The sequence below is a fragment of the Capsicum annuum genome, chromosome 1 (assembly GCF_002878395.1).
Source record: "Capsicum annuum cultivar UCD-10X-F1 chromosome 1, UCD10Xv1.1, whole genome shotgun sequence".
Taxonomy (NCBI): domain Eukaryota; kingdom Viridiplantae; phylum Streptophyta; class Magnoliopsida; order Solanales; family Solanaceae; genus Capsicum; species Capsicum annuum.
This window is the reverse complement of record NC_061111.1, coordinates 11,380,320-11,396,089: the sequence shown is the minus strand read 5'-3', so window position 1 is coordinate 11,396,089 and position 15,770 is coordinate 11,380,320. Positions and strand designations below refer to the sequence as shown.

The 15,770-nt window shown below is 33.6% G+C and overlaps 1 protein-coding gene across 1 annotated transcript; it reads right to left on the bottom strand.

Annotated features, from left to right (window-relative positions):
- Positions 1–2,741: 2,741 nt before the first annotated feature.
- On the bottom strand, positions 2,742–9,735 carry LOC107868380 (GATA transcription factor 26). The gene is made up of 8 exons (XM_016715069.2): positions 9,134–9,735; positions 6,348–6,716; positions 5,479–5,908; positions 5,127–5,199; positions 4,640–4,743; positions 4,173–4,359; positions 3,944–4,064; positions 2,742–3,364 (listed from the first exon to the last, which is right to left on the bottom strand). The coding sequence occupies exons 1-8, from the start codon at positions 9,171–9,173 to the stop codon at positions 3,075–3,077; spliced, it is 1,614 nt and encodes a 537-aa protein (XP_016570555.2). The 5' UTR covers positions 9,174–9,735; the 3' UTR covers positions 2,742–3,074.
- Positions 9,736–15,770: the final 6,035 nt, after the last annotated feature.

Sequence of the window (15,770 nt, the reverse complement as noted above, 5' to 3'; positions counted from 1 at the left end):
ATTGTGATTGAAATTGATCAGACGCAGACTCAGGGAGTTGATACGGAAGTGGTAGAATGTGAGAAGAATGTTGAAGTTGATGAACACGGAGTTGGAAGGAATGCAGATGATTCTACTGTGAAAATGTCTGAGAGAGATGTAGGAGAAATGCGCAAGAATGGTGAACGAGGTGTAGATGAGGATGAGAAGTTGAATGGGAGCGGTGATGATGATGGTGATGGTGAAAGAGGTGTGGTGAGTATGAATTTAGATGAGAATGAGAAGTTAAAGGATGGTGTTCACACGAAGGAGATGCATTCAAATGGGATAGCGAGAAATGTTGGTGACAGTGATGGGGAACGAGGTGTGATGAGTATTCACACGAAGGAGATGCATTCGGATGGGATAGCGAGAAGTGTTGGTGACGGTGATGGTGATGGTGATGGGGAACGAGGTGTGGTGAGTACGAATTTAGATGAGAATGAGAAGTTGAAGGATGGTGTTGGCGCAAAAGAAATGCATTCAAATGGGATAATGAGAAATGTTGGTGACGATGGTTGTGGTAAGGGGGGAAGTGGTGTTAAGGGAAGGCGTGAATTGCCATTATCGATTAGGGGAGGAGACAAGAAAGATGGACCATTGGAAGAAGTTGGGAGGAGGGCAACCAAGTGTGATGGGACGTTTAAGAATTTAGTGGAGGCTTTCTCTATGGTTGTTGGAGATGTGAGTAGCGTTGATAATATTGCTGCTGATTTCCTCGAGACTGCCAAGAGTCGCGGATTGACTTTTCCTCAGCCTAGATGGTGGCCACCGGAGGGATTTGCTGATTGATTCACTATTTGGGGAAGTACATTTTTTCAGGAGATTTGGCAATGGTTAATGTACAAAGTTTTAAGAGTCTAATTGTCTGCTGATAGGTCGGATAGAGGCGTGGGATGTGCTGTCGATAAGTAGCTATTATGGAGATATTAGTAGTTCAAATTGGTTGAATCTTTCTCAATTGTCCTGGCTGGAGCTACAGGTTCAACGTGTTGGACTTCACCGTTTACTGAAGATATGAAAAACATTAGATGATACTCTAAACTAGTAGCTTTCAAGATGATGTTATTTATGCAGTGAAATATGTAAATATGATTGTTCGTGGCATTGCTGAATCATAGAGGTTTCGGATGCCAGACAGAATATTTTTAGGTGCTAAAACACTTTACTCTCTATAGACAATGCTGGATTGGTGGTGTGTCAATCATATGCATGAAGAGATCTTGAAGTGTTTGATCACTTAAGCATTTTATTCTAATTGGCACCTATGGAGATTTTGAACTGCTCCTTTTGCTAAACCGAGAACTGTTCTTTCTTCTACGAAGAACCGGATCAAAATGGTTTAGCAAATTGGTTCATTTCAATTCTTTTTGTAGTGTTGTGTAGGTCTCCTTTTGCCTTGTTGTGTGTTACTTGAGCCGAGCTTCTTTCAGAAACAAACTCTCTATCTTCAATGGGTAGGGGTAAGGAGTGTTACACTCTCTACTCTTCAGACTCCATTCATGATTTTGGAAACGACGTCGCTATCTTCACAAGGAAGGGGTAAGGTCTGCCTACACTCTACTCTTCTCAGAGTCCATTTATGGAAATACTGTGTATAAGGAACATGGACTTTAACCGGACATGGACTAGTCCATACTTGCTTGAACTTTTGTTTTAGAACTAAAAATCCTATTTCAGTATTTTGTGCCGTTATCATATTGTAGGATTACATTATGGTAGTTTACAAATTACAACCTTACAAACATTGGACTCGTGCAATTTAAGCATTCAACTAGATCATAGCTTCAATGGACAAGTGTTGGCCTAGCGATAAATGAAGTGTGAGAAATCAAAATTCAAAATGCAGGAAATGCAAAAATATTATTAGGTGATTTCTTTTGATTTATCTAAGTTTTGATGGAAAAAATTATTCTATAGTGACATTGGAGTAGTCAAAATGCATACAAGTTGTTATGAACAATACCTTCATCCAAAAGACAAAGCATTTTGCCCAGCCCGGTCAAAGTGGCCTCGAATCATTATGCCTTGATAAAGAGAATCTACCCAGCAGCCCCTGGAATAATATTTGCCTATATTTGTATGCCTCTTCATAGGAAGATGTGGGATTCGAAGATTAGGATAGAAGGTTAGTAGAAAAACCGACGTATTTCTTGCCCATTCTCAGAGTATTACTATTATATTTTTGTTTTCTATTACTACCTGTTCTTTAACCTTCTTATCTTATTTTCTTGATGATACTTTTTACTTGTTACTGTTGCATCTTTTTGGTTGTTCGTTCAACCGAGGGTCTATTGGAAACAACAAAGGGAGGGTTAAGGTCTACGTACGCTCTACCAGCTCAGAATCTACATGTGGGATTACGCTGAGTTTGAAGTTGGCATGTGGCATCTTTCCAGGATAACAAAAGGTTGGTAGTAACTCTTCATGTGTAGGATGGGAATTAGGTGTTACTGATTAGGTAGTAGTACATATACTTTAAGCAACTTCAAGATAAGACCTGTCCTTGCCTAATCTCAGTTGATTAGAGGAATCTTGTTGGTGCCTGGATACAAATTTCCATCTAGTAGTATTGAAACTGTATATTGTGTCTCAAGGTTACCCTTCTATTAATCCTTCAAGCCAATAAATCAGACACAATAGACAAGTTTGCCAAGAGGATTAAGCTAGCTAGGACAAAGTCCCTCTACTTGGCATTTGATGATCCCACCGAAAGACTATCATCAACAAAACCAAAAGACAGAAGGGTGTCTTCAATTTAAGGTTAAAAACTTTAGCTCATACAAAAATCTCTAAACATCACCACTTCTGCATTTTCAGCTATATTGTACAATTTGTCAACCTATACAAAAAGGGGGCAAAACAAACATATCCATCTGCTAAATCCAAGATTTCATTTAATATTAGGTTACCGGCAGAAAGGTAAAAGGCAACCATCTGAATCCCTTTGAGGAACTTTCAATATATGGTATGGGACATGCAGAGACAGTAATGTGGTTTTGGCCAAATAAGCTTGTAAATACACTACAGACAGAAAGCCAAGTATGGTAGTGTTTCTAGGGCTGGACATGGTGTGGGTATATGGAGCTACTACTTGTGCTTGCTTGAGCTGCAAAACTTGCTGTTGGTAGGAAGAGTTCAGCCTGAGGGAAGGAGCTGTTGGACGGCACATGCAGCAGCAAGTCCTGATCAGGACTATCATTTGTAAAAAGGAAGGAATTCTCAGATGGCAATGCGAAAAGGCTCTTTGGACTGAAGCAAGAGCCATCATTATCTATCATTTCCTTCTGTTCGTAGCTGTTTTTCATCGCCACCCTCTTGGGGCTCTTCATTGTTGTGTTTACACCTGAGGCAAAATTCAATGCAATTGTCATTTCCATCTTGAATTAAAAACAAGTCGAGCCAGACACTACACAAAAATGGAGATAGGATAGGTTTGATTTCTTGTGAACAATCAATCAACTAAGACTTGATCCCAGTTGGGCTGCAATGGGTATAAAAAGCTGATTCCACAGGAAAAAACGGCTTCTAGCTTACCTTCACAAATGTCTAAGAGTATATATCAGATGGAAAGAAAGCTCAATACCACAAAAAGACGTTCTAAGATGTTCATAGAATAAAATAGTTGTAGAATTCAGTGCATCAAAAGCCAATGGATACCAAGATGCTTACCATACCATGCTCACAATTTTCTTACCCTCCTTCCCCAGCTTCTACAACGTCTTCATATTACCACATGACTCCTCTTAACATTTTAATGAAGATAAAGATCCGAGATGTAAACATTTACTACACTCTATCAGGACAATTTGTAAAACTCCAAGTATCTTAGGGTAAAAATCTGTTATAAAAAGAAGCAACTCTACCCAGACAAGAGGATTCGTAAAAATACCATAAAATAAATAAAAAGAGACATGCAACGAACCTAAGTATTTTGGATGCTGCCCCTCACGTGGTCTCTTCATGTTCACTGAATGAGCTGAGCCAATAACATTGCGGCCTCCTGCAACTTCAGAACTACTGCTACTATTTTTACATTTCATGTCCTGACATAGAAATAGATTAGATTTAAGCGTCTGTCTAGCAAACGTAGCATTTAAGGGGGTGGATCACTCACTGAATTTTCATATGACAAATCATAAGCAAGGCCTTACCTTAATAAGCTTAAATTGTTCCACCCACTTAGACTTCATTAAATAGCACAACATAAACCTCTTCAAGGTTCTACATTCTTCTACTGTCATTCCAGGCAACGAGTTATCAAAAACGCCCACCGCAAGAAGTTTCTGGAAGGAAGACAGATTCTCCTCAAATTGAGAGCTCTCGAACATGCACTTGAGACTGCAGAGAGAATTGAGAATGGGAATTAGATCAGAGCTCGACAATGCATTCTTCAATCAAGCACCAGTACTTTATGGTACAAGTTCAACATAACCATCAATTATTTTTCTAAAGCTCGACTAGCACAATTGAGAGAGAGAAAATTAAAAGAACAAGCAGTAAGCCCCCAGAAATGCAGTCTCTCAGTCAAAAGATAAGTTCATTCCTCCATCTTTCTGAAAGGCTTTTCCTTTAGGTCAATTGTTCCTGTAAATACATAATACAAAGAGATTGGACAAACCTCTCGGGAGGTGAAGAGGAATCTACAGGAGGCAAGTACTTTAGTAGTTGCTGTTGTTCATCACTTGTCAGAAGCTTTGTGAATTCTTCATAATTAAGTACATCCTGCATAAAGCATTGCCCATGAACAACTTAATTTGTGCATACTGCTTAGATTCATCTTAGATCCTTAAAAACTATCAACAACTAAAAAACTGATGAAAAGACAAGCTCGAAAATGGTTCTTTACTATTATAGTGGAAGCTTATCTATGAAATACCATGATGTAAGTATTTTCAGGTCATAATGACAATTAAAAGTAGGAGATATTGTAACTCTAAGAAAAGAATCCCCAACTCAAAAGCATGAGACGTAGGAAAGCAATGGAATAGGAAAATGTTCCATCTACACAGACAAGTGGACCTTGTATGAAGCATGCATGGACTATGGTTATATGAGATGAAGCAATCAAAAGTTATTTGTATGAAATAAAAGAGGCAGCAAGACACCTTAAGGTCTATGTGGCACAATGGCGAATTATGATGTCCAAGAATCTGCAATTTTTCAAGGTGATCCTTATTCCTGCAATTGAAGATGAAATCAGAAAGATGGGAAGTATACACCATCACAAAGAATATAGTCCCAAAGCTCTTAAGACTAATCAATTATGTATCTGAAACCAGAACAAGCATTCTGTTATCCATATCAAGTTAATATAAGTATCTGTTCCACATACAGTCTATTTGTGTAGCCATACCCTGTCAACCAATAGCAGCACAGTTATGCATTTTAACACTTTATACTTGACACAGTATTTCATTCTCAAGGCTATATGCTATCCAGCTATAATAAAGAAAGCACCTTTTAATCTGGTCGTGTTCCAGTCCTTGACCAGGAGGCTTCTTGGCTCTCTGAGTTACCAGGTATGATGAATTGACTCCCTTAATAATATTTACAGGTGGAGTAGTCAATTGTGAATAAGCCTCATTGGAAGAAAGTTGCTTGTTGTCTACCGACAGAGAGCTGGCTTCTGATTCTTCTTCTCTGCCTATAGAACTTGGATGCCGAATGAGCACACTTCCGTGTCCTATTTCAACAGAGACCATAGGCTTGTCACTTTCAAAAAGCAAATCTTCTTCAGAAGATCCAGAGAAGTATGAACTTTGTTGTTCATGTAAGATGGTATACAGGTCTTTGGTAAGCTTTTCAATTGAAGATTGCTTTGGACGATTGACACATGTTCTCTTCCTTGAAGGCACCGTTGCATCCCATATATTTGACTGGGCGGGGCCTGAAAGCACCATAAAGGGATAAATATTTGCAGCTATTAATCACCCCAAAGTGAGAAATCAGTAAAAGGTTTATAAACAAAGTCAGGAAGGATGGATTGGCAAAACATCTTGACCACTAGAGAAGGTGCAGTAGGATATATTGGTATAACTGATCAAAGATGTTGAAAGAATGGAGCAGCTAAAACCGTCAATGACCACCTATATAATTTCTGGTAGCTATAAAAAATTGTGTTCGTGTATAGAACTACATCTTGAGGATACTAGTCATTAACTTCTGTCGAAGAGAATGACCTTCACAACAACAGAACACAGACCTTTTGGGAGAAGCGGAGGAGAGTTGGTAATGTTTTTTGAAAGGTATGAAAAGTTGGCAGTTTAAATGATAGGGGATGCAGCTTAAGTTGCCGTGTGCAAGGCCTGGATTGCAAAAGAATCTACCTGTCAAATCACTTGCTTCAGCGCTACCAAATTGTCCACAGCTTTCAGTGTTTGACACGGCAGAACCGGAACTTGACCTATTGCTTGTATCTTCATCTAGAGCCTTGCGGTGGAAACCCTGATTATATTCAGGAATAATTCCAATTTCAGGATTATCTTGATTTTTCTTTCGTTTCAGTATCTTCACCTCTTTGTTCTTTACAGGAAATGTTTTGAATCTTGAGACCCTGTGATCTTCAAGGTCATCTGGTTCAGCCCTTGCATGTAGAGGAGTATAGTTTACCAGTGTCCCTTTTGTTCTCCACCGAGATCCACATGCATTGCAAAGAATTGGCTTCTCTGGTGGTCCATTACGCCAAAGAGGAGTGCCTGCAGCATGAATTGTATTTCAATTACATAATGTGGGAAGAATGAGCATCTAAGAAGTACGAAAATCCGTAATAAATGTAATTACAGCAACATCTTGCTCATCCATGACAAAATAATAGTGTAAGCATGTAATGAGCGTTGTAACAAGCATAATTGTGGCAAAGAGGATGGAAGGAACAATTGGACAGAATGGTAAGTTGAAAATGTTAAGTAGTGGTTATATACACTGCAGGATACTCCCGCACTCCCAAGCATAGTGAGAAAGAAAAGGGATCCAATGAATCGAAATTCAAAAAGGACTACGAATGAAACAGACAAATCTATGGTCAACTAAAAGAGCAAATGTCTCCTCCAAATTCACTTGACTTGATCAAGGAACTAAATTTTCCTATATAACTAAAAGATTGATACCTATGCAAAAGTCTATAAGCAAGACAGTGGTCCATGCTGTAGATGGGAAGGTAAATTTGTCAATGAAGGACCTCAGGGAGAAAGAAAACAAGAAACTATCAAGAATTGGAGAGACAAGGAAGAATCTAAGAAATAACGAAGAACAAATCAAATTTAGGTTCCCTGATTTGCATGAGCAAGAAGCACAGGTGCAGGAATCATTTTACTGAAAAACACAGTATGACGAGGAGCTGAACAAAGAGAGAAATCGAGGTAACTTAATAATCAGTGTTAAAAAAGAACCAAGGGAGGTGTCCAAAAAACCTAAATGAAGTTCTCTAATCAAGAACAAAGCTGGAATCAATAGCACAATGAGGAGCTAAACTAGACAGATTTGCGATTAAGAGTAGCATATGACTGAGAATATTAACTTGGAGATGTTTACATTCCCTTGAAACGTGCCATAATTAAGTATCTCCTATGAAACCTAGCCAAGTTTCAAATTATTATCCAAACCAGTTTATTAACTTTCTTGCAACAAGATGTGCTAGACCAGTGTAGGACGGGAATAAAAGCAAATGTCAGCTATTCTTCACTTCTGTATTTCTTATCCATACTTGATTTTGATATGTTTTACTTGAGCTGAGGTCTATCGAAAACAGTCTCTCTAACTTCACAAGGTAAGGGAAATGTTGCGCACACACCACCAACCCGAAACCCCACTTATGGGATACACTGGTATGTTGTTGTTGTTTGTACCAATATATAATAGAGTTTCCAATGTAACAACTCTTTTCTAGACAAATCGATTTGTTACAGAGACAATGTGAGTAACATATGCAACAAAAGACAATAGGGCCAAGAACATATTATCCAATGCAAGGAAGATCTTGCTTCTTTTGACTGTGGTGCAGACATTAGGGGTTCTAAATGAACCGATAACAAGATCAATTGGAGCATGAGAGTCTGAAGCCATATTAAGTCGAAAACAACGAATTTTGTTCGCGGAGATAAGTAAGATAGGAGAGAAAACCTCAACCCTTTGCTAGTGAGGCACTCATTAAGAACATGCTACTAAAACTAGGGACATGAAGACAGAGTTGATAATGTATAACTTTGAAGCAATGAAAACACAAATGTCTCCGAAAAGAACATCATTCAATCAAATGGACCGGTGGCTTATTTATATGGACTCGGGCAATCCTCCCCTCATGAGCTAGCTTTCGGGGTTGAGTTAGGCTCGGGTGTTATATCTTTACATGGTATCAAGAGTCAGGTTCATCCCTGTTTGCCCTCCCGGTCCACGCTCCAGTTGGGCCCTGAGCATAAGGAGGGTGTTAGAGTGGGGAATGGACCGGTGGTTTGGTGATTTGCCTATGTGGATTCGGGCAATCCTCCCTCATGAGCTAGCTTTTGCGGTGTTGTACACAAGAGCCATATCTTTACAATTCACAAGAATTAGGTTCATGAATTTAGAAATAGACATTTTCTAGACATTGTAGTGCTGTTTTTCATTCCCTAAAGAACCATATCAATGCCACTTTCAGCAAGAACTCAGTCTGACCAAACAATGCATTTCTCCAGAAAAAGTTTATGTCTAAACTTATGAAGGAAATGGATTATGAGAATACAAAACACAATTAAAACAGCTCCCAAATGCATTGGCATTTGAATTTGAATGCAATTAAATCAAAAGAAAATCCAGTTTCAGAAACAAATTCCAACTCAAATCCACATTGAACTCCAAAAATGTATTTGTAGTCTATCTTTTCAAGAATACAAACTAAAACAAAATTCAAAACCAATTGCATAAGCTGATTAACACCACATATTACTCATAATTATTCAAAATTCAAAACCAATCCAGTATTTTCATAATTCAACAACTCATCTAACCAAATAACACCATATACACTAACAAAGAACAATTCTATACTGGTAACAACCAAAAAGACCCAATTTTTATTGAAAATTTAAAAACTTCATGTTAAAAAAAAATTAACTACAATCAAGAATCATTAACTCACTTGTAACACCACAGTGATAGCAAGGTCCTTGCTTTCCCATCTCTCCAATAAATTTTTTTTTCTCCCTTATAAAATTTTACAAAACTGAAATATTAAAAAACAAGAAAAGTTCTTTTCTTGCTTAAAGAAAATTATACTATTGTAATTATATAATTATCTAGAAGTTTTAATTATTCCCTTCAATCCCTTTATAGCAAATACATATGGGTTACTGATTTCAAGGTTTTTTTCTACAAAAAAAAACACCCAAAATAATTTTAAGAACCAAACAAGACTCAAGAAAAGTCTATATTTAGTCCCAAAAGAAACAGTGAAAAGAGCAAAAAAATTGTGAGGAAGTAATTAAAAGATTGAGATTTTGTTTGCTGTATTTGTTGAGCTGAGAATAACAGAGTGGAGAAAAGAAAAGTCCATTCAGAAAGGAATCTAATAAATGGTTGGAAGGTGAAAATGGGGAAGGAGAAAAGGAAGAAGAGAAGGTGGGTTGTGTTTATTATGTATGTATGACCTCTTTCTCTTTGTTGTTGTTGCTTACCTTTTTTTTTTTTTTTTTTTTTTTTGTATTTGAAGTAAATGTTTCATCTTTTTTGGAATTTTAAATTGTTTTGATGAAATAGATCTACTTGTAATGTTTCTATTCTTTTTTGTTCAAAAAACAAAATTAATATACCAGATTTAAAAAATGGATTTTGTGAATTTGCTAAAGGGATCTTGAAGTAACTAGTAAATAACCTCCGGTAGAACTACAACTTAAGAACCCATATAATAGATCCTTGTGGTTAAATCCTTCTTCGAATCCTATGTATTGTGGTTACTTTAGTACATCGGGCTGCTTTTCTTTTCCTTTTTTATGAATTTGCTGCTTTAAAGTTTTTTTTTTCTTAAGTTGAGAGTATATCAAAAATAATTTCTCTGCTTCTTAAGTAGATATAAAAATAATGTACGCTCTATCATCTCCTGACTCCACTTTGTGAAATTAGAATGTGTATTATTGTTGATTTTGTGAGTTTGAAGGATATTATTGCTAATGTCCTTGTTGACTATAGACTTTTCTAATAACTCTCTTACATGTGCAATTTTTCTTGCCCCACCAATTGCTCACTTCTTCAAAATTCATTTTCTTGTAAAATAATTTTAAAAATAATTGATCATATCTTGAGGAGACAATTTGATATTGGTTTATTTAAATTAAATTATTCAAATTGTGAGTCTAAGTCATATTTATATATTTATTTATTATTATAGCATGTAATTTATTTTATTTTAAAATTATGAATCTATTTTACCTCTAGAAAAGTATGGATCGAGCATATTGTGTGGGATTCATTAGAATTTAGTAGCTTTTGTTCAAATTTTATACCTATTAAAATATTTACTAGATATCTACAAGTATTTGATTGTATATTTGATTATTATTGTATATTAACTGAAAGTTATTATAGAAACTCATAAACTATTAATTCTGAATCTGGATCTGCCTCTGAATATTCTTTAGATGATTTCACAGTATTTATGCCGACGAATTTAATTTTATTGTTGCTTTAAAAATGATATACAACACAACCCAGTATGATTCCATAAGTGGGGTTTGTGGAGGGTAAAGTGTATGTAGATCTTATCTCTGCCACGTAGAGGTAGAGATGTTATTAATGATAGACCCCCAAATTAAATGATACCTACCAAACAGATTGAAAAAGGGATACAAACACGAGACCAATCACTACAACAAATTATTGAAATGAAAAAATACACAACCGACGACAGAAAGAACAATAACAAAAATGAAATAATGTAATACTTGATTCGTAAACGCTAGCGACAGTTAAAATTGAAGATCAAGAAACCACAAGCATAACGCTAATAGTCTTGATAAGAAGGGAGGTTTGAGAATGGCCATCAAACCTACCTGTAGGAAAGCAAAAACTTATATTCAACTACCAAATGACATTCTACTGTAATACATGAACTCCAAATCTTCTATCCAAGGTCATATCCTTGATAAGTTCAAGATGCACTAGGTCCTGTATGTCTAGTTACTTCCCCCAATTCTTCGTCCTGTTTCTTCCTTTCCCAACTCCCGCCACTATCGGTTACCACTCACACCTCCTTACTAGGGCATCCACACTCTTTCTTTTTATATGTCCGATTCATCTTAGTCTCGCTTTTCTCACCTTGTCTAACACGAGGATCACTCCTACCTTATCGCAGATATTTTCATTCTTAATCTTATCTCTTCTAGTATGCCCATATATCCACCTTAACATCCTCATCTCCACTACTTTCATCTTTTAAACATGATAGACATTCTCAACACGCCAACACTTTGCCCCATCATTATGCAGCTTTTATCTTTCAGTTGAGGTGATATCTTCTGATCACACAATATCCAAAGGCTAGCCTCCTTTTTCACCCATTCCATACCAATATGATGTGTGGCATCTTCATTGATCTCGCCATTACCTTAAGTTAAATATCACATGTACTTGAAACATCTTGTCCCAGGGATGAATAGAGAATCAAGTCTCATTTCTACGCTAGTCTCAGATGCAACATCACTAAACTTGCAAAAAATGATACTTTCTTCGTTTTATTTTTTATGTGTCGATATTTTTTTGACCCGTCCCAAAAAGAATGTCATTTTTTTTATTTGATAATTATTTAATAATATTATTTCTATTTTATTCTTACTGAATCCACTTAATAAAAAAAGACTACTAAAAAGTAAACTATAAAGTAACTTTAAGAGAAATAATTTTGTAAATGATACAAAATCATTACTTATTTTTAAACTTCATGTCCGATCAAAAGACGACACATAAAATGAACGAAGAGAGTATAATATATCATAAATTATGAAATTGAAAGAAAGTGCACGAAAACAACAAAGGAGGAGAAAGAAACCAAGGGAGTTTGTTTCATCCCTTTTCATAACCTTCCTTTTTTTTCTTTTTTTTCCTCTCTCTATTTCTTGTCTAGTATATTTAAATCCATACAATTGTTCTTTCAGGTATAGAGGAGCGGAGCCCGCTTTTGGTTAGAGGTTCATTCAAAAAATTTTGATTAAAAAATATGTTATTTTATATGATTAAATTTTTTTTTTATGTATCTCTATTGTAGATATTGAACTTCTTCAATTAAATTTTTTTATAATATTGAAATCCTTTAATTGAAATTTTAGTTTAGCCCCATATAGAATAAGTGAAATAGTTATATAATATAGTTTAATAGTATAAATTAGTAGGTCTTCTTCAAGGATGTTGATTTGGTGCAATGTGTGCCACTCTTATTGGAGAATGGAAGAGAATTTCTGACCGTTGATCAGTTCAATGATCTTACTTTGGGGCTAGTGGGTCCCACTAATGACATGGTATGCACTGACTAGGGTTCTCATTTTTAACTCAAAAAACTTTTTTGTCAAAATGGCTGTCACTATTACTGATTTCTGAATTAAAGTTACAGTACAAAATGGGTGAAATCATCAATGTTTTTCATGTCTTATTTACCAAGGTTTTTTTTCCCTATAGTATATAATAGCGCTACAAATTTTTAAGTTAACAAACTTGGTTACAAAGGGCCTCTTAACTTAGACTATACATAGGTAAAAGCGGTGGCGGAGCGAGGATATTCACGAAGGAGGTTCATAAGTGAACATATGAACTAATCGAAGGGAGTTCAACATCTAATATATATACATAAAAAATAATTTTAACCATGTATATATAGCATAATTTTTTCTCGAAGGAGGTTCGGATGAATCTCCTCGGCAAAGGGTAGATCCGCCACTGGGTAAAAGTGATTTATAGTTGATTTAATGAGTATGATCTTGTTATATGTATATGCTTAGCTTTTCTTTTTTTTTTAAAAAAAAAAAGTAAAATGTATAGATAGTTTTTTCGAAAATCGTCTCTCTACTATACAAAAGCAAGGAAAATCTACATATATACTATCATCTTCGCTTTTATAAGATTACACTATATATATTGTTATTGTTTTGAAAAATAATCAAATAAAATATTTAATTGATAAGGTGTGTCTCGTGGAAACACTCCAGTGAGACCTCATGCGTGAGCTACAATCGGAACGAGATGTCGAATGGAACAATTAGAGAATAACAAGTTTAATTTATATATATATATATATATATATATATATATATATATATATATTAATTTCAATCAGTTGTTGCTTTTAATTAGAGCAAACATTTGTTCTTGTTTAAACTTTTGGGGGTTCTATATCTATATAGTTCATATGGGTGAAATTTTAGGTGTGTCAGTAGATGAATCAAATAAATTACATAATCTCAAATATATTTAAATTTTAATGAAACTTGTTGTAAAACACTAAGCAGTCCTATGATTCCTCCGACCTTATTAGTGTATTTTAGTGACATTTATAAGTTACTAAAAAAAATAAAAAATATTAAAAAAAAAATTTAGTGCAAATAAATGCAATGAAATACACTAATAAATAGTCTAGGCGGGTCATAGGACTCCCACAAAGTTTTAGGGGAGTCCTGCAAAGTTCAGACGTGTTACAACAAATTTCATCAAAGTTTAAATATATTTGAAAGTATTTTCCCTTTATTTTATATAACTTTTAGGACGTTAGATTCACTGAGTCGTTTCAATTTTAATTTTGGTGAGATATTTTCTCTATGAAACTAAATTTTCAATTATTATTTTAGTATTTCATTGAACTAGTGATCATATTATTATCCTAAACTCCAATTTCAATCAAATAATGGACTAAAAGGGAGTAAAATATTTGACAATAAAAGTCATACCCTTGCGTAAAGTATTACTTAGTAATTAGTAGTATTATTGAACGACGCCTAACACAACACATACAATTTTCACAAAAATCAATTTTTAACAATTATTTGTTCTCAGTTTTATAATATTTTACATTTTTGAATCGTCAAAAATTTAAAATGGGTGTAGTATACCCATCGAAACCAATTTTTTACTTGTGTTTCATTTTTAAGTGGTTAGTTTTATTAAAATAAAGTGATACTTGACGAAAAGAAATTGGAATTAATTTTCACATTGACATTTTGATTTAGGAAAGGTAAAAAATTTCATATATTTCAAAATATCTTGATGTTTCAAGTACATATTTTTGATTGATATCCGAATAAATTATAAATATAATTAACGGCTAAAACAAAATCTAATGTAGTGTATGTATTACAAATCTAAATTTTCTTAAATATACCTAGACATAAAAATAGGCTGTATCTATTAAAGTATTAATTCTAGGACATTAAAGTGAAATTTGTGTATTCTCATTGATGCTTAAGAATTAAGAAATTCTACAAAGGGATCATTGAAGAATTTCCAAAGCAGTCATGTTGACCTGCTGCGTGATGTGACACTTCTTGTTTTTTATTTATCTTATTTTTTAATGTGATATATATTTTAAAAAAATATGTTAAAAAATATTATAAATTATAATAATTAATAACTTTTAAAAAAAATTAAAAGATATAAAATATTTGACCGATACTCAAAATTATATCAGTGTCACTATAATTGAAATAAAAAATATATATAAATCACAATAATTTAAAACTTAAATTATTTTTTAAAATATAATTGACTGTCAATGCCACAAAAGTTTAATCAAGTCTGTTATATATTTCTGCATTGGTCCTTTTCCTCCCGTTTTAATTTGTTTGTCTTATTTTTTAATCTGATATATATTTTAAAAAATACGTAAAAAATACTAAAATCACAATAATTAACATCTTAACAAATTTAAAAGAAATGTTTGACTGACTCTCAATATTATATCAGCGACACTTAAATTGAAATAGAAGCAAAAAGATTATAAATCACAACAATTCAAAATTTAAATTATTTTTAAAATGTAATTGACTGTCAATGCCACAAAAGTTTGGTTTAATGTGTTATATATACTATAAATCACAGTAATTAACAACTTAAGAATTTTAAAAGACATAAAATATTTGGATGACTCTCGAAATTATATCAATGTCACTTAAATTGAAATAGAAGAAAAATATTATAAATCACGATAAGTAAAAGATTAAATTATTTTAAAAATATAACTATCAATGCCACAAAAAATTTGACAAAGAATGTAACATATATTATTTAAGAATTTATCTGTCTCTCGAAATTATATTAGTGTTACTTAAATTGAAATAGAAGAAAACGTACTATAAATTACAATAATTCAAAACTTAAATTATTAATAAAATATAAGTGACTATCAATGACGCAAAAGTTTGATTTAACCTGTTATATATTTCAAAAATATGTAAAAAATACTATAAATCACAATAATTAACAACTTAAAAAAATTAAAAGATATAAAATATTTAACTGACTCTCAAAATTAAACTAGTGCCACTTAAACTGGAATAGAAGAAAAAGTATTTTAAATCACAATAACTTAAAACTTAAATTATTTTAAAAATATTACTATCAATGCCATAAAAGTTTGGATAAAAAGAGTAATATATGTTATTTAAATTATATTAGGAGTATTATAAATTACAATAGTTAACGGCTTAAAATATCTAAAAACATATAAAAAAACATGATTGCTTATCAAAATTCTATTTGTTGCATATAAATTGAAATTAAAAAAAATATATATTAAGCCCATA